The sequence below is a fragment of the Scyliorhinus canicula genome, chromosome 4 (genome assembly GCF_902713615.1).
Source record: "Scyliorhinus canicula chromosome 4, sScyCan1.1, whole genome shotgun sequence".
Classification (NCBI taxonomy): Eukaryota; Metazoa; Chordata; class Chondrichthyes; order Carcharhiniformes; family Scyliorhinidae; genus Scyliorhinus; species Scyliorhinus canicula.
The window spans coordinates 69,211,329-69,238,309 of NC_052149.1; the positions used below are offsets into that span (position 1 = coordinate 69,211,329).

Here is a 26,981-nt window from a genome sequence, read left to right on the forward strand (position 1 = left end):
ATTGGGGTGGCAATATATATATATATAATATATATAAAGAAAGACAAGAAAAAAATAAAATGTAAAAGTCAGTTAAAATGAAATGGAATGAAAACAAAGGGGTTGAGGTGGGGGAGAGCTAATCATCTGAAGTTGTTGAATTCGATGTTGAGACCGGTAGGCTGTAGTGTGCCTAACCAGGAGATGAGATGCCGTTCCTCCAGTTTCTGTTGAGCTTCACTGGAACATTGCAGCAGGCCAAGGATAGACATGTGGGCATGGGAGCAGGGTCTTGTGTTAAAAAGGCAAGCAACGGGAAAGTTGGGGTCCTGAATGTGCACAGACCGAAGGTGCTCAGCAAAGCAATCACCCAGTCCGCGTTTGGTCCGATATAGAGGAGACTACATTGGGAACAGCGAATGCAATAGACCAAATTGAAGGAGGTGCAAGTGAAATGCTGCTTATCCTGGAATGAGTGTTTTGGGCCTGGGATGTTAAGCATGGAAGTGGTAAAGGGGCAGGTGTTACACCTCCTCTGACTGCAGGGAAGGTGCCATTGGTGATGGGAGAGGTGTTAGGTAGACAAGATTATCTCGAAGGGAACGGTTTCTGCGGAATGCTGACAGATGGAGTGAAGGGAAGATGTGTTTGGTGGTGACATCACGCTGCAGTTGGCGAAAATGGCGGAGGATTATGCTTTGTATAAGGAGGCTGGTGGGATGAAATGTGAGAACGAGGGGGATTCTATCCTTGTTCTGGGAGGGAGGGGAGGGGCGAGGGTATTGGCATGGGAACTGGACCGCAAGCTGTTGAGGGCCCTGTCAACAACTGCAGGTGGGAAACCATGGTTGAGGAAGAAGGAACACATTTTCAAAGCAAAATAGGGAAGTCTTGTTAAAACTATACAAGGCACTATACCTGGAATACTGTGAACAGTTTTGGTCCCCTTATGTATGGAAATATATACTCGCATTGTAGGCAGTCCAGAGAAGTTTCACTTGGTTAACCCGAGTTACGGAGGAATTTTCTTATGAGGAGAGATTGATAGGTTGGGTCTGTACACATTGGAGTTTAGACGAATTAGAGGCAACCTTATTGAGACATGTAGACTTCTCGGGAGCTTGACAGGGTAGATGCTGAGAAGTTGTTTCCTCTTGTGGGAGAGTCTAGGAACAGAAGGCATAATCTCTGAGTAAGGGCTATAGAGGCTGGGTCGTCAAAGCTGAGATTGACAGATTTTTAATAATTAAGAGAATTAAGGGTTATGGGGATAAGGTGATAAAGTGGAGTGGAGGATTGTCATTTCCGATCAGTCATGATCTCATTGAATGGTGAAGCAGACTCGATGAGGTAAATGGCCTGCTTCTGCTCCTACATCTTACGGTCCAATAATATCAAATTGTGTATAAGGATGGCGGGAACCTCTCCCGACATAACATAAATCTCTGCTCACCCATGTCACTGTCTCTACTAAGCTCCAAGTGTTTGCTGAAACTCAATGCATAGACTCAAAAGGTCAGCCATTAACCATGGAGTTTGAATCTGGACAATGATGGCTGGCTCGATACAATGGGCTGGATTCTCCGCCGTCGGGATGCTCCGTTTTGCCAGCAGCCCGGCGGTTTCCTGATGGCGTGCGACTGCCCCACAATGGGAAACCCCATTGACCAGCTGGCGAAACGGAGCACCCGCCGGCGTGCTGAACCAGAAATCTGGCATGGTGGGACAGAGAATCCAGCCCAACATGTATCTGATCGGCAGTATACATGACACAGGTCACAGAAGTCACAGAATTTTGATTCAACTGGGAGATATACATCAAGATAAAAGCAAATTACTGCGGATGCTGGAATCTCAAACAAAAACAGAAAATGCTTGAAAATCTCAGCGGGTTTGACAGCATCTGTGGAGAGAGAATTGAGCTAATGTTTTGAGGCTGGATGACTCTTTGTCAGAGCTGGAGAGAACTGGAAATAGGATGAGATTTACACTATTGTGGGAGGGTAGGGGGTGGACTAATGATGGAGGCCCAGCGATAGGTGGAGGCTAAGAAGAGATTAACAAAGATGTCATGGACAAAAAGACAAAGGGAATGTAAATGGTGTTGATCATGGCTAAGAAGGATGCTGATGATCACACATTAAGAGATCAGAATGTGTTTTTTTTAGAAAATATTTTATTAAGGCATTTATAATTTTAACACTTTTAAACAGAAAGATCGAACAAACACAAAAAACTCACAATGACACAGCCATCTCCCCCCAAGCACAGACCTTAATTAGCATGGTCCATGTAACTACTCCATCTCGTGGTCCTCCCTTCATTGGTTTTCCTGCCCATATTCGTCACTTCCATGCCCCTTCCCCCCCCCAAACCCTCATTTTGCCACCCCCACCATTGCTGATGAACTACTTTTCCTTGAAGAAGTCGATGAACGGCTGCCACCTCCAAGCGAACCTCTGTAACGAACCTTTAAGGCAAATTTGATTTTTTTCCAACCTTAGAAACCCTGCCACGTCGCTGACCCAAACCCCTGACTTTCAAGGCTGAGTCCCTCCATCCCAGCAGAATCTGTCTCCGGGCCACCAGGGAAGCAAAGGCCAAAACGTCGACCTCTCTTTCCCCCCTGGGCTCCCGGATCTTCCGACACTCCAAAAATTGCCACCTCTAGACTCGGAGTCACCCTCCCTTTCGGGACCTCAGACATGACATCTGTGAATCCCAGCCAAAAGCCACTCAACCTCCGACACGCCCAGAACATGTGCACATGATTCGCAGGACTCCTCCACCCCCAAACCACCCACACCTGTCCTCCACTTCCTCAAAAACCCTGCTCATCCGAGCCACAGTCATATGAGCCCTGTGGACAACCTTAAATTGGATCAGGCTAAGCCTGGCATACGATGAGGATGCATTGATTCTCCTCAGGGCCTCCTCCCATAGCCCAACTTCCAACTCCCCTCCCAATCCTCCTCCCACTTCCTTTTCACTCCCCTATTGAAACCCATTCCCACTCCATCAACTCCTTATATATTTCCGAGACCTTCCACTTCCCAACTCCTGTTTTGGACATCACCTTATCCTATAACCAACTTAGTGGGAGGCACGGGAAGCCCGGGCCCTGCATCTGAACAAAGTCCCGCATTTACAAGTCCTGGAACCCATTCCCACCTGGCAACTCAAACTCCTCCTCTGGCTCCTCCTAACTCGGGAAGGCCTCCTCAATAAAAAGATCTCCGAATCTCTCGATCCTTGCCCGCTGCTACTTCCTAAAGCCCCCGTCCAGCCCCCCGTGGAGAAAACTGGTGGTTGGCACAGATCGGTGACCATACCAACCCCCCCTCCAGTCCTATGTGCTGCCGCCATTGTCCTCACACCCTCAGGGCTGCCATTACCACCAGGCGTGTGGAGTACCGAGCCGGCGAGAATGGCAAAAGTGCAGTCAACAAAGCCTTCAGGCTCGTGCCCTTGCAAGATGTCGCCTCTACCCACTTCCACACCGACCCCACCCCCACTACCCTTTCCTAACCATCGATATGTTAACTGCCCAGTAATAGTTGATAAAGTTCGGAAAGGCCAGCCCCTCCTCCCCGCGCCTCCGCTCAAGTAGGACCTTCTTCACCCGCGGGGCTTTCCCGTCCTAAATAAAACCCGAGGTCTCCGTATTCATCTTCTGAAAAAACGACTATGGGATGAAAACTGGGAGACATTTAAAAACAAACAACAATCTCGGGAGGACTGTAATTTTCACAGTTTGTACCCTCCCCACCAAGGACAGTGAGAGCACGTCCCACCATCGGAAGTCCCCTTTCATCTGCACTATTAATCTGCCCAAATTTAATTTGTGAAGCTGACCCCAGTCCCGTACCACTCAAAAAAACCAGGTACCTAAAGCTCCCTTGCATCACCTTGAACAGCATCTCTCCCAATCTCCTCTCCTACCCCCTTGCTTGAATCACAAAAACCTTGCTCTTGCCCATTTTATAACCTGAGAACCAGACAAATTCCTCCAGTATCCCCATAATCCCTGTAATCCCCCCCAATGGGTCCATTATATAAAGGATCAGATCGTCTGCATAGAATGAGACCCTGTGTTCCACCCCGCCTCGCACTACCTGCCGCCAAACATTTGATGTTCGCAGTGTCATTGCCAAAGACTCTATGACCAGGGCAAATAGTAGTTCGGGAGAGTGGACATCTCTGTCTTCTCCCTCGACACAGGCTAAAATATTCCGACTGCACCCGATTCGTCCTTACATTTGCAACCGGTGCCTGGTAAAGTAACCGGACCCAATCCACAAATCCCTGCCCGAACCCAAATCTTCCCATGACCTCCCCACAAATATTTCCACTCCACCCAATCAAAGGCCTTTTTTGCATCCATAGCCACCACCACCTTGACCTCACGCCCCCCGCAGGCATCATTATTACATTAAGGAGCCGCCTAATGTTGGTCGGCAGGTGTCGCCCCTTAACAAACCCTGTCTAGTCCTCATGTATCACCCCTGGGACGCAGTCCTCGATCAGTGTGGCCAGGATCTTTGCAAACAATTTTGCATCCACATTTAGCAGGGAAATTGGCCTATACGACCCACAGCTTTCCGGATCTTTAAATTGATGCCTGCGATAACGTTGGGGGGAGCACACCCAACTCCTTTGACTCATTGCAAGCCTTTACCAAAGAGGCCCAGCAACCCGGAAAACGTCTTATAAAACTCCACCGGATATCTGTCCGGTCCCGGGGATTTGCCCGATTGCATCGCCCCCAACTCCACTATTACCGGCCCGAGCCCGATTGGGGCACCAAAACCCTCCACCGATTCCTCATCTACCCTCGGGAACTCCAGCACCGCCCCCCCCCCCCACCCCCACCCCCCCAACCCCGGGCAAAATCATTCCATCCCCTCCTCCCCAGCTAGGGGGTTCCAACTTATACAACTTGCTATAAAACTCCCGAAACACATCATTCAACCCCGCCGGGTCCAGAACCACCTTCCCCCCTGTGTCCCTCACTTTCCCAATCTCTCTCGCCACCTCCTGTTTCCTCAACTGATGCGCCAGCATCCAACTAGCTTTTCCCCATATTCATTGACTGCCCCCACTTACCCTCCTCAGCTGCCCCACCACCTTACCTGTGGACAGGAGCCCAAATTCTAGTTGCAGTCTCTGACGCTCTTTCAAAAGCCCGTCTTCTGGAGTCTCCACATATCTCCTGTCCACCTGCAGAATTTCACCCACCAGTCTGTCGAACTCCGCTCGCTCCAGCTTCTCCTTATGGGTCCGAATTGAGATTAATTCTCCCCTATTAACCGCCTTCATTGCCTCCCAGACCACCCCCGCCGATACCTCACCCATATCATTGCTCTTAATGTATCACCAAATGGCCTCCGTCACCCGCTCAAACACCTCCGCCTCCACTAATAGCCCCACATTCAACCTCTATTGCGGGCGCTGGCCCTTTCCTTTACTAGCAGGCCCAACCAGTGCAGGGCATGTTCTGACACCATTATTGCTGAATATTTAGCATCTACCACCTCTGCCAGCAGCGTTTTGTCCATCACAAAGAAGTCTAACCGGGAATACACATTATGCACATTCCTTACTCCTCGGCCTCCCAAATCTCCATGGATTGATCCCCCCCCCATATGCTCCATGAACCCCGGAGTTCCTTCGCCATAATTGATACCTTCCCAGACCTAAAACTCGACCGGTCCAGCCTTGGATCCAGGGCCGTATTAAAATCCCCCCCCCCCCCCCCCCCACCCCATGATCAGTCAATGCGAATCTAGGTCCGGAATTTTCCTCAGCACCCGCCTCATAAATTCCACGATGTCCCAGTTCGGGGCATATATATTCACCAACACCACAGCCATTCCCTACAGTTTCCCACTAACCATAACATATCCCACCCCCCCCCCCCCCCACTGGGTCCGCCTCTATATTCCCCACCTCGAATGCCACCCGCTTATTAACCAAAATTGCCACCCTCCCTCATTTTGAAGTCTAACCCTGAATCACTTGCCTAACCCATCCCTTCCTTAGCCTAATCTGGCCCCCCACCTTCAGATGTGTCTCCTGCAGCATGGCCACATCCACCTTCGGTTGCCTCAAGTGTGCCAACACACAGGTCCATTTGACTGGCCCATTCAGTCCCCGAACGTTCCACGTGACCAGTCTGGTCGGGGGGCACTCTTCCCCCTTCCCGTCAGCAACCCAGAAAACGTCTTATAAAACACCACCAGATATCCGTCTGGACCCGAGGCTTTGCCCGATTGCATCGCCCCCAACCCCACTATTACCTCCCCGAGCCCAATTGGGGCACCAAGACCCTCCACCCAGGTCCCTTGCACAGCAACATCTGGCAATTCTTTTTACCATTTACGCAATTAGGTTGGAGAAACTGGGTTCTCCTCAAAGCCAAGAAGAATGAGATAGATTTGATAGAATTTTCAAACTCATGAGAGGTCTGGACAGAGTAGTTAGGGAGAGTAGTTAAGGAGAAACTGTCTTTATTGGCAAAGGGTCGATAACCCGAAGATTTCAATTTAAGGTGAATGGCAAAAGAATCAAGGTGATATCTGGAAAAGCTTTTTATATAGTGAGCAGTTAGGATCTGGCATGTACTCCTGAGAGTGTAATGGAGGCAGAAACAATTGTGACTTTCAAAACGGAATCGCTTATTTACCTGAAGAGAAAAAAATTGCAGGGCTGAGAGGTAAGAGTAGGGTAAGAGTGGCTGAGTTTCTCTTGCAGAATACTAGCATGGACATGACAGGCTGAATAGCCTCCTCCTGTGTCCTGCACTGGTTGGGCCTCCTCCTGTGCCGGAACCAATAAATCTATAGTTCTATGAATATTGAACATGGATTGAGTTTTAACAATTTAAAAACATATAAAGGTTTCAGGCCTCTGGAAATACTGCATGCAACAATTCTCTGACTCCAATTTTTTCATTTGCATAAATTTCCCACATTGAATGTGGCAGTCATTAATTAACCTTAACGTGTTAATGTCCCCAAATCTTAATAACGCAGGAATATATTCTCAACCCACTAATTAACACCAAGGGTAACTCAGAGGATATCTTCCATTTTTACGTTTTGACTGGCATAAGAGTTTGGAATTTAATTTATGCTTATTTTGAGTTACATTGCAGTTTGTATTTACTTCTGAATTAACTCTATAACCAGCTCTACAAGAATTTATAAAAGATGCTAATTAATTATGCCATCCATGCATTAAAAATATATTTTGTAAACAATTAAAACGAACACAGCTCAAAGGACAACCTTTAGTGTTGTGGTGATTTTACTGCCTCAAAATATAAGCAGTTCCAAACCATATAATGCACCGCCTGCCACTGTGCCATACTCCTGTGGAGATTCCTCGTGCATCACATTCACTGAAGTATCAATGACCACCCATTCCCAATTTCTATTCATTAAAGTTCACAGAACATTGCTAAGGTTTTATGTGAAATACTCCCCCTACTGTATATCCTGAATTGGGAAAGTGGTTTTTGGTAGAATTTCCCATTCATAATGCATTGAATCACCATTTAATGGAGAAGTTCTGATTTCAGGTTGTGTCTAACCAGCACTTCTAAAGCATAAAATGGAGAAAAAAACTGTGAATAAGAGACATTCAATATCCAAGATTTTCCAATGAATACCATCTGATTTGTGCACAATATTATGTTGGGCAGGTACATGGATTCCTACTCCCTTTTGCTCTCACCCAAATTTCTGCCAGAAAATATTTGGCACACTGGAAATGCCTCTGATTTAAAATGGGTCAGTGTATTTAAATAAGGCAAGAGTAAGATGATGCATGATACACTAGGTACATTTTCTGACATTACCCCATTTGGTGTAATTACACACATATAGAAAATGCAGTGTTGCTAAGTGCTTCAAACAAATATTAAATGACTCAGCAGTTCTAAAGAATTAATTGAAATTTTATTCCCTAAATGACTTGTGCACTGGATTTCTTGGAGGTTTCTCATGCTTATGCTTAATTCTGGCAGATACCCCATTGTCATCTTGATATCAAGCTGTTTAAATCATTTTATCACAATGAGGAAGAGGTGATTGCAAATGACAGAAATGGTAAGTACAGCATATTCTTGGAATGGCTCCTCTTACCTTCTCTGACTTGGTACGGCTATTAAATGTTATGCAGCTTTGAATGGCTGTACTCCAAATGTTAGAATTAGAACTGACTGCCCTGGCTATACCTTTCATCTTCTTTGCTACCACTGTAGGACTGGATACTAGCTACTAGGTGACGGATGTTTAATGGTTCCTGTATCCCGGATGCAACACAATTAAAATAGGAAATCCATAGTTTAAGAAACTGAGGACATGAATCTGCATTCTGCAAAGTGGAGCACACGCTGTGCTACCATGTCCTCTGTTGGTTTTAACTTTAAATGTAAATTTCAATAACTCGTACGCCAGAAGCACACATCATACCCTGGATGAACAAACTGGCTTCATACAACCTGTTGTATGGCTTCTGTGAATGACTGCGTTAAGACAGTGATATGTTGCGCCAATGAAATGAACAGATGATTTTGCAGCACTGCATGCAATGTATTGCAGTGCTAATAAACACATGTATTTTCAATAAATTCTACAAAGTCAAGAATTTGTGTTACCTGTTATCACTTAAATTTAACACTTTCAGTTTCTGCATCTGTCCAATCTCTTCAGGCAACCTTTCCAGTTTGTTCGAACGCAAAGACATAACAGTCACATTTTTACAACTTCCAATCTGTATTAAAAAATATATCAGGAAGAGATTGCATTATAATACCTATGAAACCTGCTGACTTATGTTTCAAAGTGCACATCCCTTTCAGTACAACAGCAATTGAGACCATTTGTAATGAGAATATGATCTCCCTTTTAAAGGATCACTACACAAATTCAAAATCACAATGCATCACAATTATAGCTATAATTGGATAATAATTGTTCACATTGCTATCTCCACAATTATAATTATCCAAATAAGATTGCCCTTCATTAATCAGTACTATTATTCCAATGCATGAGGCTCATGCATCCATATTAGACCACTTATTGACATTTAGGAACCCAAATGTGACACAGAATTTCAAAATAATAAGAAGCACAGAGCTTTGCTGAAAGTATGACTCCGGAACCATTTATGGCCCTCAGTGGAATTGTTATTTTGTGTATTTTTAACTTTCCAAACATGGGATGCCCAAAATATGATGCTATTTCCCCTCCTTTTTTGCTTCCAAGTGAGAGAAAGACAATAAATACGATTGGAGCTAGTGTTATCTATACGGGAAATGAACTGTGGACATTGATGGGGGTAACGGTATTTAAATTCCTTCCTGTGGGGAATTTCTTGATCTCAATTTAGCAAAGGTTTGCAATAATCTTGCAATCAGAAGCTCACATTTTGCAGAGACCTGTAGAGACCTAAAGTGGTTACAGTATAAGCAGCTATGTTACTGGACTAGTTATCTGGAGGCTGGGACTAATTATCATGGATCTGATAAATCCCAACATGGCAGCTGATGCTAATTATCACTGACATGATCTTAATTCTTACCATGGCGGCTGAGGAATTTAAACCCCGCAAATTAAGTAAATCTAGAATTAAAAAGTTAGCATTGATGAGACCGTTAAACTATTGGATTGTTGCAAATACTCATCTGGTTCACAAATACCCTTCATGGTGTTTTTGCAATGCGGTTGACTCCAAACTGCCTCTGAAAAGGCCCAGCAAGCTACTCAGTTGTATTAAAGTGTAGCAAAATAAATTAAGAATCATAAAACTGGGTGGACAACCTGGTATTGACCTAGACACAAGAAAGGACAAAGGCCCACCCAGCCCAGCAACCCTACAAAGCAACATCTGGGAATATGCGCAGACATTGGAAGAGCTGCCCCACAGGCTAGCCAAGCAGTAGTGTGACATAATCAAACTCAAAGAATCATACTTTTCAGGTAGGTTCCATGGCTCCTAGCAGCAACCCTTCTAATTGCAGGTCTGAAAGTTCAGTCAGGAAGACATCAAGACAGCTCCTTGGGAATCGTGTGCACACCTGCAAAGATATATTTTCATGCTGGCACACCAGCTGTACAATTGATGGAATGGAAGCCCATGAAATTCACAAATACCCCTGACTGATATGAGGGTGCACGGATTGTCATGTATGTGCAGTCAATGATACGCTATATCTGTGGGAAGCTAACCAGAGATATAAACTTGGGTACCCACTCAATCTGACTGCAAATGTCACAGATGAAATTGGCATAATTGCAAACCTGGTAAATGACCCAGTCTCCTGTCTTAGGAATCTATGATCTCCCAACTGGAAGATCTTGAATATGTCACCAACAGAGCCCTGGAAGAATCCAGAGAATTATGGTCTTTTTACAGCCACAGGTAACACATTCCACCAGGTCTATCTGGCAATAAAGCTGCTTTAGGTGGCTCCAGATGTCTACCATCAACTGACTTGACAATCTGAGCCCCCGGCTGTTCTGACATGTCTCAGCCTACACACTCTGTGTTGCGAGTACTGTTTCCTGTGAGCTACACCCCTCTACTCCTCCACTCTTTGTGTTGTCCAGCTCGGGGCTGCACAGTAGCACAGTGGTTAGTACTTTGTTTCACAGCGCCAGGGTCCCAAGTTCGATTCCCGGCTTGGGTCACTGTTTGTGCGGAATCTGCATGTTCTCCCTGTGTCTATGTGGATTTCCTCCGGGTGCTCTGGTTTCTGAAAGATGTGATGTTAGGTAAACTGGACATTCTGAATTCTCCCTCAGTGTACCCGAACAGGTGCCGGAGTGTGGTGGCTGGGGCTTTTCACAGTAACTTCATTGCTGTGTGATGCACAATCAATTACAACGAGATGAGAGTAGAGAGTAATCGAGGCTTTATTATGCAGAGATGTGGAGACTCCCGCAGCTACTGCTGAAATGGCTGCAGCTTGGAGAGTCCACACATTTATACTCCGCCTACTGGGCGGAGCCAGCAGGCAGGGATCTACCCCCGTACGTGTAGTACAGGGGCCTTACCGTAATACCTTCGTATGCAATATATAATACAACAGTGGTGACAACCACACAGTGTTAATCTAAGCCTACTTGTGACAATAATAAAGATTATTCTAGTTGCAAGACTGCCAACAGCCAGCTACTGCTAGTGCTGGCTCCCCATCCACAGTTCAAACTAAGGCAGCCAAATGGCCAACCACCCTGATGTATTCTAGGAAATTTCCAAAGCATAGACAGTAATTTATCAGCAAAAGAACTGTGAATAAATCCTTTCTCACAAGTAGGTAAGAAAGCCACCGTGTGTACTGAGTACAGGTCTCATTCGCCATAGGGACATATTCTATTAGGGCTGATAAATCTTATGAGAGGATCAAAAGCAGATTTACGTGGGGAAGATCTCAGTTTGAGATCTTCCCTGCCCTCCCCGCTGGTGACCAACGAGGGTGTGAACCTGATTTTCATGAAATAGAACAAATTTTAAAATAATTAAATGGCTTTATGCCATAGCGCCCACCAACAATGGATCCTTCACCCCTGGCAGCGTGACATCACACTGGCACAAATCGCTGCTGGTTTCCAAAATGATGAACACGCTGGGGGCATGGTTGTGTCTGGAGGCCCTGGGCGTTGAGGGCCAAGGCTGGGCATTGCTCCAACACATTGCCAGTGCCCCTTGGCAGTGCTGCAAGCAGCGCCAAGTGGACAATGCCAAATGGGCGCATAAGGGGGCTCTGACAGGGTAGGTAAACACTCCTTCAATGTGGGAGAGGGGATTCCTCTTTTGTGTGGTGGGGGGGGGGGGGGGGGGCGGGGGCATGGGAGAGCCCGATGATGGCAAGGGGGGGGAGGAGGGGAAAGAGGGGAGAGCTCCGATGCCTGCGAGGTGCAGGATGTGATGGTAGTGAAGGGGAGAGTTGTGAAGGGCCTGCAATACTCCTGTGGTGTGCAGGGAAGAGGGCGGAAGAATGCCTCCTGAAACATTTGTTGTGGAGGGGTAGCCAGGAGCGCCCTGATGCTTGTGGGGGTGGTCCTCCATGTCCATGGGGGTTTGGGGCGATATTTTAAATGTAGTTTGGGGCGCCCTTTAAAGATGGCGCACTGCTTTCTTTGGAGCCAGCCATGCCGGCTCTATCAGGCTCCACCCCACGAGAGTGACGGCATAAACCACAAAATGCCAGAAAATCTTGTCAGGAAACTTGGCACCGTTTCTGGGGAGAAGCATGCCGGTTTTCAGTCATAGCCTGAGACTCACAAATATTGGGAAATTTCCGATCTATATATTTGCATATTTCCAAGATTGATTCAACTCCTTCAATTGCTGTTGCGTTTTTGTTTTTCTTTCAGTTGCAAGTTTCATGAAGCCCAGGAATGTTACATAGAACATAGAACGATACAGCGCAGTACAGGCCCTTCGGCCCTCAATGTTGCACCGACATGGAAAAAACTAAAGGCCATCTAACCTACACTATGCCCTTATCATCCATATGCTTATCCAATAAACTTTTAAATGCCCTCAATGTTGGCGAGTTCACTACTGTTGCAAGTAGGGCATTCCACGGCCTCACCACACTTTGCGTAAAAAACCCACCTCTGACCTCTGTCCTATATCTATTACCCCTCAATTTAAGGCTATGTCCCCTCGTGCTAGCCACCTCCATCCGCGGGAGAAGGTTCTCGCTGTCCACCCTATCTAACCCTCTGATCATTTTGTATGCCTCTATTAGGTCACCTCTTAACCTTCTTCTCTCTAACAAAAACAACCTCAAGTCCATCAGCCTTTCCTCATAAGATTTTCCCTCCATACCAGGCAACATCCTGGTAAATCTCCTCTGCACCCGTTCCAAAGCTTCCACGTCCTTCCTATAATGAGGCGACCAGAACTGTACGCAATACTCCAAATGCGGCCGTACTAGAGTTTTGTACAACTGCAACATGACCTCATGGCTACGGAACTCAATCCCTCTACCAATAAAGGCCATCACACCATAGGCCTTCTTCACAACCCTATCAACCTGGGTGGCAACTATCAGGGATCTATGTACATGGACACCGAGATCCCTCTGCTCATCCACACTACCAAGAATTTTACCATTAGCCAAATATTCCTTATTCCTGTTATTCTTTCCAAAGTGAATCACCTCACACTTCTCCACATTAAACTCCATTTGCCACCTCTCAGCCCAACTCTGCAGCTTATCTATGTCCCTCTGTAACCTGCAACATCCTTCCGCGCTGTCTACAACTCCACCGACTTTAGTGTCGTCTGCAAATTTACTTACCCATCCTTCTGCGCCCTCCTCTAGGTCATTTATAAAAATGACAAACAGCAACGGCCCCAGAACAGATCCTTGTGGTACGCCACTCGTACCTGAACTCCATTCTGAACATTTCCCATCAACCACCACTCTCTGTCTTCTTTCAACTAGCCAATTTCTGATCCACATCTCTAAATCACCCTCAATCCCCAGCCTCCGTATTTTCTGCAATAGCCGACCGTGGGGAACCTTATCAAACGCTTTACTGAAATCCATATACACCACATCAACTGCTTTACCCTCGTCCACCTGTTCAGTCACCTTCTCAAAGAACTCGATAAGGTTTGTGAGGCATGACCTACCCTTCACAAAACCATGCTGACTATCCCTAATCATATTATTCCTATCTAGATGATTATAAATCGTATCTTTTATAATCCTCTCCAGGACTTTACCCACCACAGATGTTAGGCTCACCGGCCTATAGTTACCGGGGTTATCTCTACTCCCCTTCTTGAACAAAGGGACCACATTTGCTATCCTCCAGTCCTCTGGCACTATTCCTGTAGCCAATGATGACCTAAAAATTAAAGCCAAAGGCTCAGCAATCTCTTCCCTGGCTTCCCAGAGAATCCTAGGATAAATCCCATCAGGCCCCGGGGACTTATCTATTTTCACCTTGTCCAGAATTGCCAACACTTCTTCCCTACGCACCTCAATGCCATCTATTCTAATAGCCTGGGTCTCAGCATTCTCCTCCACAATATTATCTTTTTCCTGAGTGAATACTGACGAAAAGTATTCATTTAGTATCTCGCTTATCTCCTCAGCCTCCACACACAACTTCCCACCACTGTCCTTGACTGGCCCTACTCTTACCCTAGTCATTCTTTTATTCCTGACATACCTATAGAAAGCTTTTGGGTTTTCCTTGATCCTACCTGCCAAAGACTTCTCATGTCCCCTCCTTGCTCGTCTTAGCTCTCTCTTTAGATCCTTCCTCGCTTCCCTGTAACTATCAAGCGCCCCAACTGAGACTTCACGCCTCATCTTCACATAGGCCTCCTTCTTCCTCTTAACAAGAGATTCCACTTCTTTGGTAAACCACGGTTCCCTCGCTCTACCCTTTCCTCCCTGTCTGACTGGTACGTACTGATCAAGAACACGCAATAGCTGTTCCTTGAACAAGCTCCACATATCCAGTGTGCCCAACCCTTGCAGCCTACTTCTCCAACCACATCCTAAGTCATGTCTAATGGCATCATAATTGCCCTTCCCCCAGCTATAACTCTTGCCCTGCGGGGTATACTTATCCCTTTCCATCACTAATGTAAAGGTCACCGAATTGTGGTCACTGTCTCCAAAGTGTTCACCTACCTCCAGATCTAACACCTGGCCTGGTTCATTAACCAAAACCAAATCCAAAGTGGCCTCACCTCTTGTTGGCCTGTCAACATATTGTGTTAGAAAACCCTACTGCACACATTGTACAAAGAACGACCCATCCAATGTACTCGAACTATATCTTTTCCAGTCAATATTAGGAAAGTTAAAGTCTCCCATAACAACTACCATGTTACTTTCGCTCTTTTCCAGAATCATCTTCGCCATCCTTTCCTCTACATCTCTAGAACTATTATGTGGCCTATAGAAAACTCCCAGCAGTGTGACCTCTCCTTTCCTGTTTCTAACCTCAGCCCATACTACCTCGGAAGAAGAGTCCCCATCTTGCATCCGTTCTGCCACCGTAATACTGTCCTTGACTAGCAGCGCCACACCCCCCCCTCTTTTGCCCCCTTCTCTGACCTTACTAAAGCACCTAAACTTAAAAATGTGGTAAACATTTCTGCAATCAAATGAGGAGCATGTGTGTGGTAGTAACCACTGCTGTATGTATTAGGGTATGTATGATAAGGCCGTGTACTACAGGTACAGGGTTGTCCCTGCCTGCTGGCTCCGCTCAGTAGGCGGAGTATAAATATGTGTGCTCCCCATTTCGCCAGCTGCTGTAGGAGGCCACACATCTTAGTGTAATAAAGCCTCAGTTGTATTCAACTCTTGTCTTTGTGCAGTTGATCGTGCATCAATTTATTACACTAAAGTTTTCAGAAGATGGACCTCCGCATCAAGCCGGATAGCCAGCAATGGATCCGCAATCAAGCAACACCAAAAAGGACTTTGAACACTGGCTAGCTTGTTTTGAAGCTCACATCAGGTCTGCACCAGACCCAATTCCGGAAGCTCAGAAGATCCAGATCCTCTACACGCGGCTGAGCTCCAGCGTTTTTCCGCTTATCAAGGACACGCCGACCTACGATGAAGCCATGGCGATACTGAAAGAGAATTACGCTCAGCGGACGAACAGGCTTTACGCCAGGCACGTCCTCTCAACTGGTAGTCAACTCCCTGGTGAGTCAACAGAAGATTTCTGGCGTGCCCTAATTCCCCTGGTCAGAGACTGTGACTGTCAGGCCGTCACGGCCACGGAACACTCGAATTTACTCATGCGGGACGTTTTCGTTCCGGGCATTGCGTCAGATCACATCCGCCAACGACTTTTAGAGGGGGCCACGCTCAACCTCGCGGCAACCAAAAAGCTGACGGTCGCCTCGTGCAATATCCAGGCCTACACCCCCGGCCGCGCAGCCCACCCCTCCTACGCATCGTGGAACCCGCAGACGGCCGCCCCATCGGGGACCCCACTCAGCCAACCATACGCCTGTGCCACGCACCAACCAGCCAACCCCGGCGGCCCCAGATGTTACTTCTGTGGGCAGCCAAAATACCCCCCACCAACGCTGCCCGGCCCGGAGCACCCTTTGCAAGACCTGCAGCAAAAAGGGGCACTTCGCTGTGGTGTGCCAGGCTCACTCAGTCGCCGCTATTACTCCGACACCCCCCCCCCCCGCGTGCGGACAGTGGGCGCTGCCATCTTCCCCACCCGCGGACAACACACGGCCAGTGGGCGCCGCCATCTTCCCCTCCCCAGACCACATGCGGCCCATGGGCGTTGCCATCTTGCTCAACTCCCGCCACGTGCCATCTTGTCCTCCTCAGGATCGTCAGGCGCTGCCATCTTGTCTCCCCCACAGCACATGGGCGCCACCACCGTTCGAGGCCCCGTGCCTCCCGGGCACCCCATTGTCTGACACCAGTGACGACCAGCCGCGGCTCGCCTCGGTCACGATCGACCAAGTCTCGCCCGCACAATCTAGCAACCGCCTCCACAAGCGTGAAGATTGATGGGCACGAGATCTCCTGTCTGCTGGACTCCGGGAGCACCGAGAGCTTCACACATCCCGATACAGTAAGACCCCTTACTGTGTGCAGCCTCACGACTCTAAAGGTCGACCCACCTTCCCTATTTGCAAACCTAACCCCGGATTGCAAACCCGTCGCCACCAGGAGCAGACGGTACAGCACCCAGGACAGGACCTTCATCAGGTCCGAGGTCCAGTGGCTGATTCGGGAAGGCATCATCGAGGCCAGCAACAGCCCATGGAGAGCCCAAGTGGTAGTGGTGAAAACAGGGGAGAAACACAGAATTGTCGTGGGCTACAGCCAGACCATCAATCGGTACATGCAGCTCGACGCGTACCCCCTCCCACGCATATCTGATATGGTCAATCAGATTGCACAGTACCGGGTCTTCTCAACTGTGGACCTAAAATCCGCCTACCACCAGCTCCCCACCCGTAAGGCGGACCACCCATACACTGCCTTTGAGGCAGATGGCCACCTCTACCATTTTCTTAGGGTTCCCTTCGGCGTCACCAACGGGGTCTCGGACTTCGAAAGGGAGATGGACCGAATGGTCGACCGGTACGGGCTGCGGGCCACTTTCCTGTACCTAGACAATGTCACCATCTGTGGCCACGACTAGCAGGACCACGACGCCAACCTTGCCAAATTTCTCCACACCGCCCCTCTCCTAAACCTCACTTACAACAAGGAGAAGTGCGAATTCAGCACAAACCGCTTAGCCATCCTCAGCTATGTGGTCCAGAACGGAGTTCTGGGGCCCGACCCCGACCGCATGAACCCTCTCATGGAACTCCCCCTTTCCCACTGCCCCAAGGCCCTCAAACGCTGCCTGGGGTTCTTTTCTTACTAGGCCCAGTGGGCTCCAAATTATGCGGAGAAGGCCCGCACAGTCATCCAGTCCACCCTTTTCCCCCTGACGGCCGAGGCTCAACAGGCCTTCAACCGTATTAGGGCCGACATCGCCAAGGCTGCGATGCACGTAGTCGACGAGACGGTACCCTGTCAGGTGGAGAGCGATGCATCAGACGTCTCTCTAGCCGCCACCCTCTACCAGGCAAGCAGGCCCGTGGCATTCTTTTCACGAACCCTTCATGCCTCCGAAATTCGGCACTCCTCCGTTGAAAAAGAGACCCAGGCCATTGTTGAAGCATTGGAGGCATTACCTGGCCGGCAGGAGATTCACTCTCCTCACTGACCAACGGCCGGTAGCCTTCATGTTTAACAACACACAGCGGGGCAAGATCAAAAATGATAAAATCTTAAGGTGGAGGATCGAGCTCTCCACCTACAATTACGAGCTTTTGTATTGCCCCGGTAAGCTCAACGAGCCCCCCCGATGCCCTATCCCGAGGTACATGTGCCAGCGCTCAGGTGGACCGACTCCAGTCTCTGCTCGACAACCTTTGTCAGCCGGGAGTCACACGGTTGTACCACTTCATTAAGGCTCGCAATCTGCCCTACTCTGTCGAGGAAGCCAGGGCCATCACCAGAGACTGCCAGGTCTGTGCGGAGTACAAACCGCACTTCTACCAGCCGGACCGTGCGCGCCTGGTGAAGGCCTCCCGCCCCTTTGAACGCCTCAATGTGGACTTCAAAGGGCCCCTTCCCTCCACCGACCGGAACACGTATTTCCTCAGTGTGGTCGATGAGTACTCCAGATTCCCCTTCGACATTCCATGCCCCGACATGACATATGCCACCGTCATCAAAACCCTCAACACAATCTTCGCTCTGTTCGGCTTCCCCGCCTACATCCACAGTGACAGGGGATCCTCATTCATGAGGATGCGTCAGTTCCTGCTCCACAAGGTATCGCCTCTAGCAGGACGACCAGCTATAACTCCCGGGGAAACGGACAGGTGGAGCGGGAGAATGGGATGGTCTGCAGGGCCGTCCAGCTGGCCCTATGGCACAGAAATCTCCCAGCCTCCCGCTGGCAGGAGGTCCTCCCCGATGCACTGCACTCCATTCGGTCGCTCCTATGCACTGCGACTAACGACACACCCCATGAATGTCTCTTTGCCCTCCCCAGGAAGTCCACCGCCGGGGTCTCGCGCCCGACTTGGCTTGCAGCTCCAGGACCCGTACTCCTCTGTAAGCACGTACGACTCCACAAGGCAGACCCATTGGTGGAAAGGGTGCAGTTACCTACGTAGTGTACCCCGACGGCCACCAAGATACTGTCTCCCTCAGGGACCTGGCACCAGCAGGTTCCGCACACACACACCCCCCCAGCCCGGCACCACCCTCCCCTCCCCTGGCACACCCAGCAGCAACCCCCCCAGGACCATCCATCCTCCCCCTGCCCACGCCCGAGGAGGAAGAGGATCTCGGTACGCTCCCGGAATCACCAAGGACGCGACCGACGGCAGAATCGCCGCCACCACTGCATCGCTCCCAACGTCAGATCAAGGCTCCGGACCGGCTAAACCTGTAATTGGTTTTGGACTCAAAATGTTTTTCTCTGTATATTAAACTTGTGCTGTATATAGTTCTCCACCACCCCTGCCGGACTCAATTTTAACAGGGGGTGAATGTGGTATATACATTGCTGTATATATTAGGGTATGTATGGTAAGGCCCTGTACTACAGGTACAGGGGTAGTCCCTACCTGCATATAAACATGTGTGCTCCCCGTACAGCAGCCATTTCGCCAACTGCTGTAGGAGGCCACACATCTTAGTGTATTAAAGCCTCAGTTGTATTCAACTCTCGTCTTTGCGCAATTGATCGTGCATCAATATGTAAATAGGTGTTCCACTTCTCCCTTCACTATCCCCCTCCCCTTACCTGAAGCCCTCATCGCAATGGCCCAAGGCTCTATCGCAAATGCAAACATGAGAGGGGACAAAGGGCATCCCTTCCTCATTACCCTATTTAATTGGAAGTACCCCGAGTTTATGGTTTGGTGTGAACACTAGCTGTTGGGGACTTGTGCAACAGTTGTATCCAAACACAAACATTGGTCAAAACCCAAAGTTCTCCAAGACTGCAAAAAGATACCCCTATTGTACCCTATTGACTGCCTCATTGGCATCTAATGCAGTGATTACCTCTGGAACAGGCCCCTCAGTCGGGAAGGCACAACATTTAGCAATCGACACATATTAGACGACAACTGCCGGCCTTTGACAAAACCTGTCTGATCTTTCCTGACAACTTGAGGAAGACATGGAGCATAATCTAACTGAAAAAAAAAGTATTTTCTTGGCGGGAGTAGCAGCATCGTTCCCTACATTGAGGAGCTCCAACAAGCGGAGTTCCTCAGTGCAGGATGCGATCAGGACACCATTTTTAAATGGCGCCTCGCTCTCTTGAAACCCGAGGCAACCTCCAATCCTCGCAACGCCCGAACTCATCTGTTGGAAGTCCTCAGCGTCCCCCACCCGCCCCCGCACCCCACCTCACATGGGTAGGGCACCCCAGGTCCGATCCATGGCATGGGAAAATGCCAGCCTGTCATCCTGGCATGCTAGTGCCAGCCTGGCAGTGTCAGGCCAGCACATGGATGGCACTGCCATGGTGCCAGACCGACAGTGCCACGGTGCCAGGCTGGCACCAGCAGTGCCAGGGTGCCACCATGCCCAGAGGCCGACCATCCGCGGCCCTTCAATCACCTGGGAGACCCCCCCCCCCAGGCACGATAAGCCTAGTCCCGTTGAGGAGACCCCAGCCGGCACAGTTCAGTACTGGACTCCAAACCGGGGATCAGGCTTAACGGTACCTGGATGGGTGTCCCAGGCGATTGGAGGGCCCTGGTTGGTCGGCCTCCGGGCATGGTAACATCGGCAAATGCCAGCCTGGCATCCTGGCACGACTGGTGCTAGTGTAACATTCTAGGGGACTAGTCTCATCGAGGTCTCTCACTCCCCCTCCATCTCAAGTCTGCCTTTTCCATCACAAGGTATTATTCCCCCTTTTTTCCACGTTCCTAGAATCAAGGCCCACCCAAAATGGCCACCAGCTCCACCTATAGGCAAAGAAAACCCCCTGGTCACCATCAACAATCTACTATTTACCGTCCCCCTTAAATTCCCCTAATCTAGACACCTGCCAGCTACCACCCAACGAACAATGCTCTCTCATTACCACCCCCTTTCCCCTACCAAACTCTAGGCTCATCGAGACCTGTCCAAACAAGTCCAACAGGTCGCTGCCCCTCCCCCAACCTCACTCCCATTCACTAGCTAAGATCTAACTGCTAGTGGGGTCCCACACCCAAAGAACAAAGAAAAGAGATAGAAACCCCCCCCCCCCCCCCCCCCCCCCTCCGGCGCCCTACACCCACCCACCCACACACAAACTACAAAGGAATAATCAAAGCCTTTGCACATCCCAACCTTTCATCTTGGGTCATATATTATCAACATTACTGCCTTACTCATTACCCCAAACCTCTTTGGCCCACCCAACAGTCGCCCAACAGCATGTACACTCCAATACAGAACAATAAGAACCACTTAACCAAACATTTACACAAAAATATTAAAACATCCCCCAACAATACAATCCCATCAACACCCATTAAAGTCCCACTCAGTTCAGTTCAAATCCCAGGGCCTTATTCCTATCCTCCACCACCAGCAGCTCAGATTCCAGTGAGGCAATTTGGTCGCAAAGTCACAACAAGGTCTCCTCCACTTCCTTCAGCCCCTCTCCATGCTCCTTCACCGCCTCCATGGTCCTTCCCAAACTTTCTCTTATCGGGCCCAGTGCGTCCTCAATGGAACTTTTGAGGGTCTCCATCATCTCCCTTCCTTGCTTTTCAAAGTGCCTGCCAAACTGTCTCTCGAACTTGAGTGCCATTACCTCCATCAGCGGTTCTACCGTGATACGCACGGCCCCTTCTGACGAGGTCGCCTCTGACACCTTTACTCCCAACGAGCCTCACACCTTCTCCACCTCCGTTGAAGGACTACCACTCGTACCCTTCTTTCCAACAATCCTTTTCACGGCTTTTGACATTTTCTCATAAAATACAGTTAGATGGGTTGGGTTTGTCAACCAAACTCCCCCAGTCTGGGCTAAATGTACTAAAAAAATCAAGCACTCTGGCAGGAGTTGCCTTATCTGTGACCTTCTCCTGCCGCCACCAGAAGTCACCTCGGCATCTATTTAATGACACTCTTGTGCTTCTCGCCATTAATGGCTATCTTGCCGCCTGATTCACCAGACTCACGTCTCAGCGTCTTGCCTTTAACAAGGGGGAGCTTTTAAGTGCTCCCTCACCAATCCCAGTCAACGCACAAGCATAGTAACATGCAGGTCTGCTGCTTACTTTAGCAATGCCAACCTGGCCAGGCTTTTGAACGCTGTTGATGAGAGATGGGACATCCTGTTCCCCCCAGGGGGTCAGAAGATCAGCAAGAGGATCACCAATCCTGCCTGAGAAACAGAGGCAGCAGCTGTCAGTGCGGGCAGCATGACCAAGAGGACCAGCATCCAATATTGGAAAAAGACCAATGACATCTACCAGCTGAAAGGGTAAGTTACCACCTCTCACCTGGCATTAGTTCCGCCTGCCAACCCTCAAATTCCCAATCCGCTCCCCACAACCCCAACAAACCACTGGCTGACACCTCGCACCATCTCCACATCCGATCTTCGTGCTTGCTCCTGAGCACCCTCAGCATCCAACAACACTACCCCTTCACGTCCAGTTGAGGTGCCCACACATGCCACCTGCTATAGAACTCCTGATCCATCAAGCACGCGGCTCACAAGGCACTCTCCTTGTCCCCGCAGGAGAAGATAGCCCATAATAAGTGGGAAATGGCCAAGATGCCAACCAGAGTACAAGAGATCCAAGTACTCACCCCTTGTGAGGAACAGGGCCTGGAAATCGTGGGGTTGGCTGAAAAGAAAGCAGTCACCAACAGCGAGGTTGGCCTGCACCACATACGTGAGGATCCACTGCTCCTTCACCCAGATGACCTGTCTCAAGCGCGTTGTTCATGTCAGACAAAATGATCCTCCCCTCTTACTGACCACATGCCCATTGACTCGCAGGATCTCTGTCTGATCGGGCTGGAATATTCGGAGTTGTTTCCCCCCCCACCCCCTGTGAAAATCCCCTAGTCGCCACACTATGGCACCTGTTTGGGTATGCTGAGTGAGAATTCAGAATATCCAATTCACCTTAGAAGCACATCATTTGGGACTTGTGGGAGGAAACTGGAGCACCCGGAGGAAACCCACGCAGACACGGGCAGAGCGTGCAGACTCTGCACATACAGTGGCCCAAGCCAGGAATCGAACTTGGGACCCTGGTGCTGTGAAGCAACAGTACCAACCACTATGCTACTGTGCCACTCATATCTTGGAGGCAAGCTCTGAGGAGACCACCACTGAGGTGTCACAGCTACCATCCCCATCATCGACCAGCTCAGAGACACACATCTCAGTGGACAACATTAGTAGTCACATTAATCTACACAACGGGCCTGCCTTCACATGAACCCACATTGCCCTCCGCTCCCACCTGCCTCCCGCTCCCAATGCAGACCCCATTTAGGGGATGGGTGTGAGCACTATTTAGCTGTAGCTTGCAATATACTGCACAAGTCCCTGCTCAAGGCTGCCATCAGCACCACGAGGGCCTCCACTGTGGCACCGACATCACCATACATTTTGGTCTCCGTAGAAATTTGAGAAGGCGATAGACTGCCAGTCAGTTTGGGCTTCCACCCCGGGACCCCCAAATCACCCAATCCTGCCCCACATGTAAGTGTCCCGCAAAATCTCAGAGTGCCATCCACCAAGCCAGTTGTGCTGGAAAACCTCGCTCTGCACACTCAAGCCCGGCCACAGCAGGAGCCCCGAGACCCCTGACCCTAGATCCCTGCCGCAAACATTAAGGAGACAGTGCTCTGGTATCCTCCTCTGATCTACACCCTCACCCTTTGGTCACGAGGATATCCTCAGTGCTGAAGCCCAGCACTTGAGTATTTGGTTTTTGGCTGCTGCGTCTCTGGTGCTGACACTTCTAGAGGTCAGGCAAACTGTTGAGGCTTAAAAGTTTGATTGAAATGTGATGCAATAATCATCATCTGAGACATGGCATGTTTATCCACGAGAAGTCACTTGAGAGCTGTGAAGTGCTCTCCCAACTAATAAGGTCAGTTCCTTCAGGCTGAGAAGCTCGAAGCTGTTGACAGTCAAAGGCAGTTGAAGTGACCTTCAGCATGTAACCAAGAACAGGGCTTTGTCCTAGAAGTGTTTGGTAGGACAGACAGGCAGCAGCTGTATTTGCCCCCATTCTGGGTATCTACAATATTTAAAGATGGCTTGAAGGCCTCACAAACGAAAAGCCCCTCACTCCTGCAACCACTCCCCCCCCCCCCCCCCCCCTCCCCCACCCCTCCCTGGTCCAGGAGAACACTCGACCTGAAATGCTTCAATGCACTGACCAACCTGACCCTCCTGAGGAGTTCCCCACCCGAGTACTGATTTTTGCCTTGATTTTGGCCTTCCTCGCTAGTTAATCGTCTTGCCCCGATGAAACGCAGTGGTTAAATCCTGCCCGTTGTTTTTTTTGAATCTTAAAATTCTTCAGCATTCTTGGGAGCATTGACATACAGAGGGATCTGGACATTCAGGTCCAAAGTTGCATGAAAGTGGCAATGCAGGTGGGTAAGATGGTCAAGAAGTCATACGACACACTTGTCTTCATTGGCCGGGGTATTGAGTACAAGAGTTGGCAGGTCATGTTACAGCTGCATAAAACTTTAGTCAGGCCATATTTGGAATATTGCGTGCAGTTCTGGTCACCACACTACCAGAAGGATGTGGATGCTTTGGAGAGAGAGCAAAGAAGGAAACCAGGATGTTGCCTGGTCTGGAGTGTGGTAGCTATGTGGAGAGGTTGAATAAACACAGATTGTTTTTGTTGGAAAGACGGAGGCTGAGGGGAGACCTGATTGAGGTCTACAAAAGTAGGAGAGGTGAATACTCAGAATATTTTTCCCAGGGTGGAAGACTCAAGTACTACGGGCCACAGGTTAAAGGTGAGAGGGGGAAAGTTTAGGCGAGATGTGCGAGGAAAGGTTTTCACACAGAGGCTGGTGGGTGTCTGGATCATGTTGCCAGTGGAGGTGGTGTAGGCAGGCACAATAACAATGTTTAAGATGCATCTTCACAGACACATGAATGGGCGGCAAATGGAGGGATACAAATTGTTTGGGCAATAACTAGCAGGTTCAAATAAGGAATATGATTGGCGCAGGCTTGGTGGGCTGAAGGTCTGTTCCTGTGCTGTAATGTTCTTTGATCTTTGCAGAGTTGACTTGACCAACTTTTAAAGTTGTTTTCCTTAGAGCAGAGAAAGCTATGGGGGGGGGGGGGGGGGGGGGAAGAGAGAGAGAGAGAGAGAGAGAGAGAGATAGAATTCAGAATGTCCAAATTACCTAACAGCACATCTTTTGGGACTTGTGGATGGAAACCGGAGAACCCGGAGGAATCCCACGCAGACACAGGGAGAACGTGCAGACATGACACAGACAGTGACCCAAGCCAGGAATCGAACCTGGGACCCTGGAGCTGTGAAGCAACAGTGCTAACCACTGTGCTACCGTGCTGCCCTAGCAATCATGCCATAGCATACAAGGGCCTTGTTGCGCCCAATTTGATGATGTTCGAGACCGTTCAATCTCGAGAGAGATCTCACTGGGCGTGATCCAAATCTGCATATTTAAATGAGCAAGTAGGCTAATTTAAATATGCATTAGTAGGATTCTCCCAGCATCCAGGACCTAATGGCCGCACCTGGAGACCGCACCAGGGTGCCGTTTACTACTGATTTCCACAAATGTGGTCCAGTCGTAATGGCACCTGGGAAAGTCTCCCAGTCTATCAAAGCCCCCCCCCCAGGTAGTCAGGGACAGGGCAGGGTGGTACCCTGGAACTCCCTCTGGCACCCGGGCATTTGGTACTGCCAGCCTGGTACCCAGGCAGTGCCACTTTTGCTGTGGGCAGGGTCAGGGCACTGCACGGGCATGTCCCTCTCCCATCAGCGACTAGCCTTACCTTGGCGCACCAGTGGGATCCGTTCGACTGTTTCCCGTCTTCATAAAGATGTTTGAATATTCAATGAGGGGAGGTTTATGTGATGTGACAGGCAGGCCGTTTAATAATATTAAAATTGATGAAAATGTATTTAAATGAGGATGCGAACCACGTTACATCACTGGTGAAGGGTGGGGAAAATCGGGAAATGTGATCCGACTGGCGAGAATCTCGTTGCCTGAATCTTGCGGGATTTTGCGCCCATGTCGCCGTTCTCACTGACCGCGAACCGTATGACAAATATTATTTACAACAACTAATTATTGTTTATTGCATATTACAGGCTTGACTGTTTTAGGGAGGCTTTAGGTTGCTAAAATTTTAAAGGTTTGTCAATATATATGCAGAACATAACATAATAATGTGTACATATAATGAAAAATATCTAAATGAAGATGCACCCATAGTGCATAAGCCCATTCAAGTTGAACATAGAGGATGCAAATTAGATACGTCAAGAGAAAAGGAAGAAGAAAGATAGATTTGCATTTATACAGTGCTTTTCCTGCACCAGTCACCCCAAAGTGCTTTACAGCCATTCAAATATTTTTGAAGCTCCATCACTATTGTGATGTACAAAATGGAACAGCCAATTAGTGCACAACATTCTCCCAAAAACAGCAAAGCATTATTGTTATTTTACAATATTGACTGAGAAATAAATATTGACCATGACACTGGGATGACTCCCCTGCTCTTCTTCAAGATAGTGCCAAGGTTCTTCACCCAAACAGGCAGATGAGATGTTGTTTTAACATCCCATCCAAAAGATGGCACCTTGAACAGTGCAGCACTCCCTCCAGGTTGCACTGCTGTATCAGCCTGGATATCTATGCTCAAGCCCTGGAGACAAACTTAAACCCAGAGCCTTATGACTCAGAGGCAAGAGTCTCCCAGTCGAGCCATGCTAACATCCAATAACAACTGTGATACCCAGTTTGGGGTTTTCAAAGTCTACAGATTGCAGGCGCAGGGAAGACTAAGGGAGGCAAAGAGGTCTGAAGGTTTTTTGATACCTTAGAAGATTGAGTAAGAATAGGGGATGACGAAAGGAAGCTTTGAAGTTTACATGAAAGTTGTCTCTGTAACTGAAATCAACCTTAACTTCAAATACTTCAGGAATTATGGGATTAGCATTCCACTTGGTTGGAAAATTATAGGCTGTGGTTGCACAATTTCTGACATGTGCCCCTAGCTGATAACAGGAACGCTAAAGCAGAAACCCATTGCCTTGATTGAGAAGCTTTTCACCAAAATAACAATTTAAACAATACTTTGTCAATTTTATTTTAATTTAGAACGCTTGTTGGACTTTTGAAAACAGCAAAAAGGATTTAAAGGTTATTTCTAATTTAAGCTATATTTAATAATGAT

At 48.7% G+C, this 26,981-nt stretch overlaps 1 protein-coding gene across 4 annotated transcripts in view; it reads right to left on the minus strand.

The window, feature by feature from the left end:
• lrrc7 (leucine rich repeat containing 7) overlaps positions 1-26,981 on the minus strand; it is a 1,013,254-nt gene that overhangs the window by 188,798 nt on the left and 797,475 nt on the right. For all 4 annotated transcript variants that reach the window (XM_038794406.1, XM_038794408.1, XM_038794407.1 and 1 more), the window contains one exon: positions 8,642-8,757. In XM_038794406.1, the coding sequence (XP_038650334.1) occupies positions 8,642-8,757 (116 nt within the window). The remainder of the gene's footprint in view (positions 1-8,641; positions 8,758-26,981) is intronic.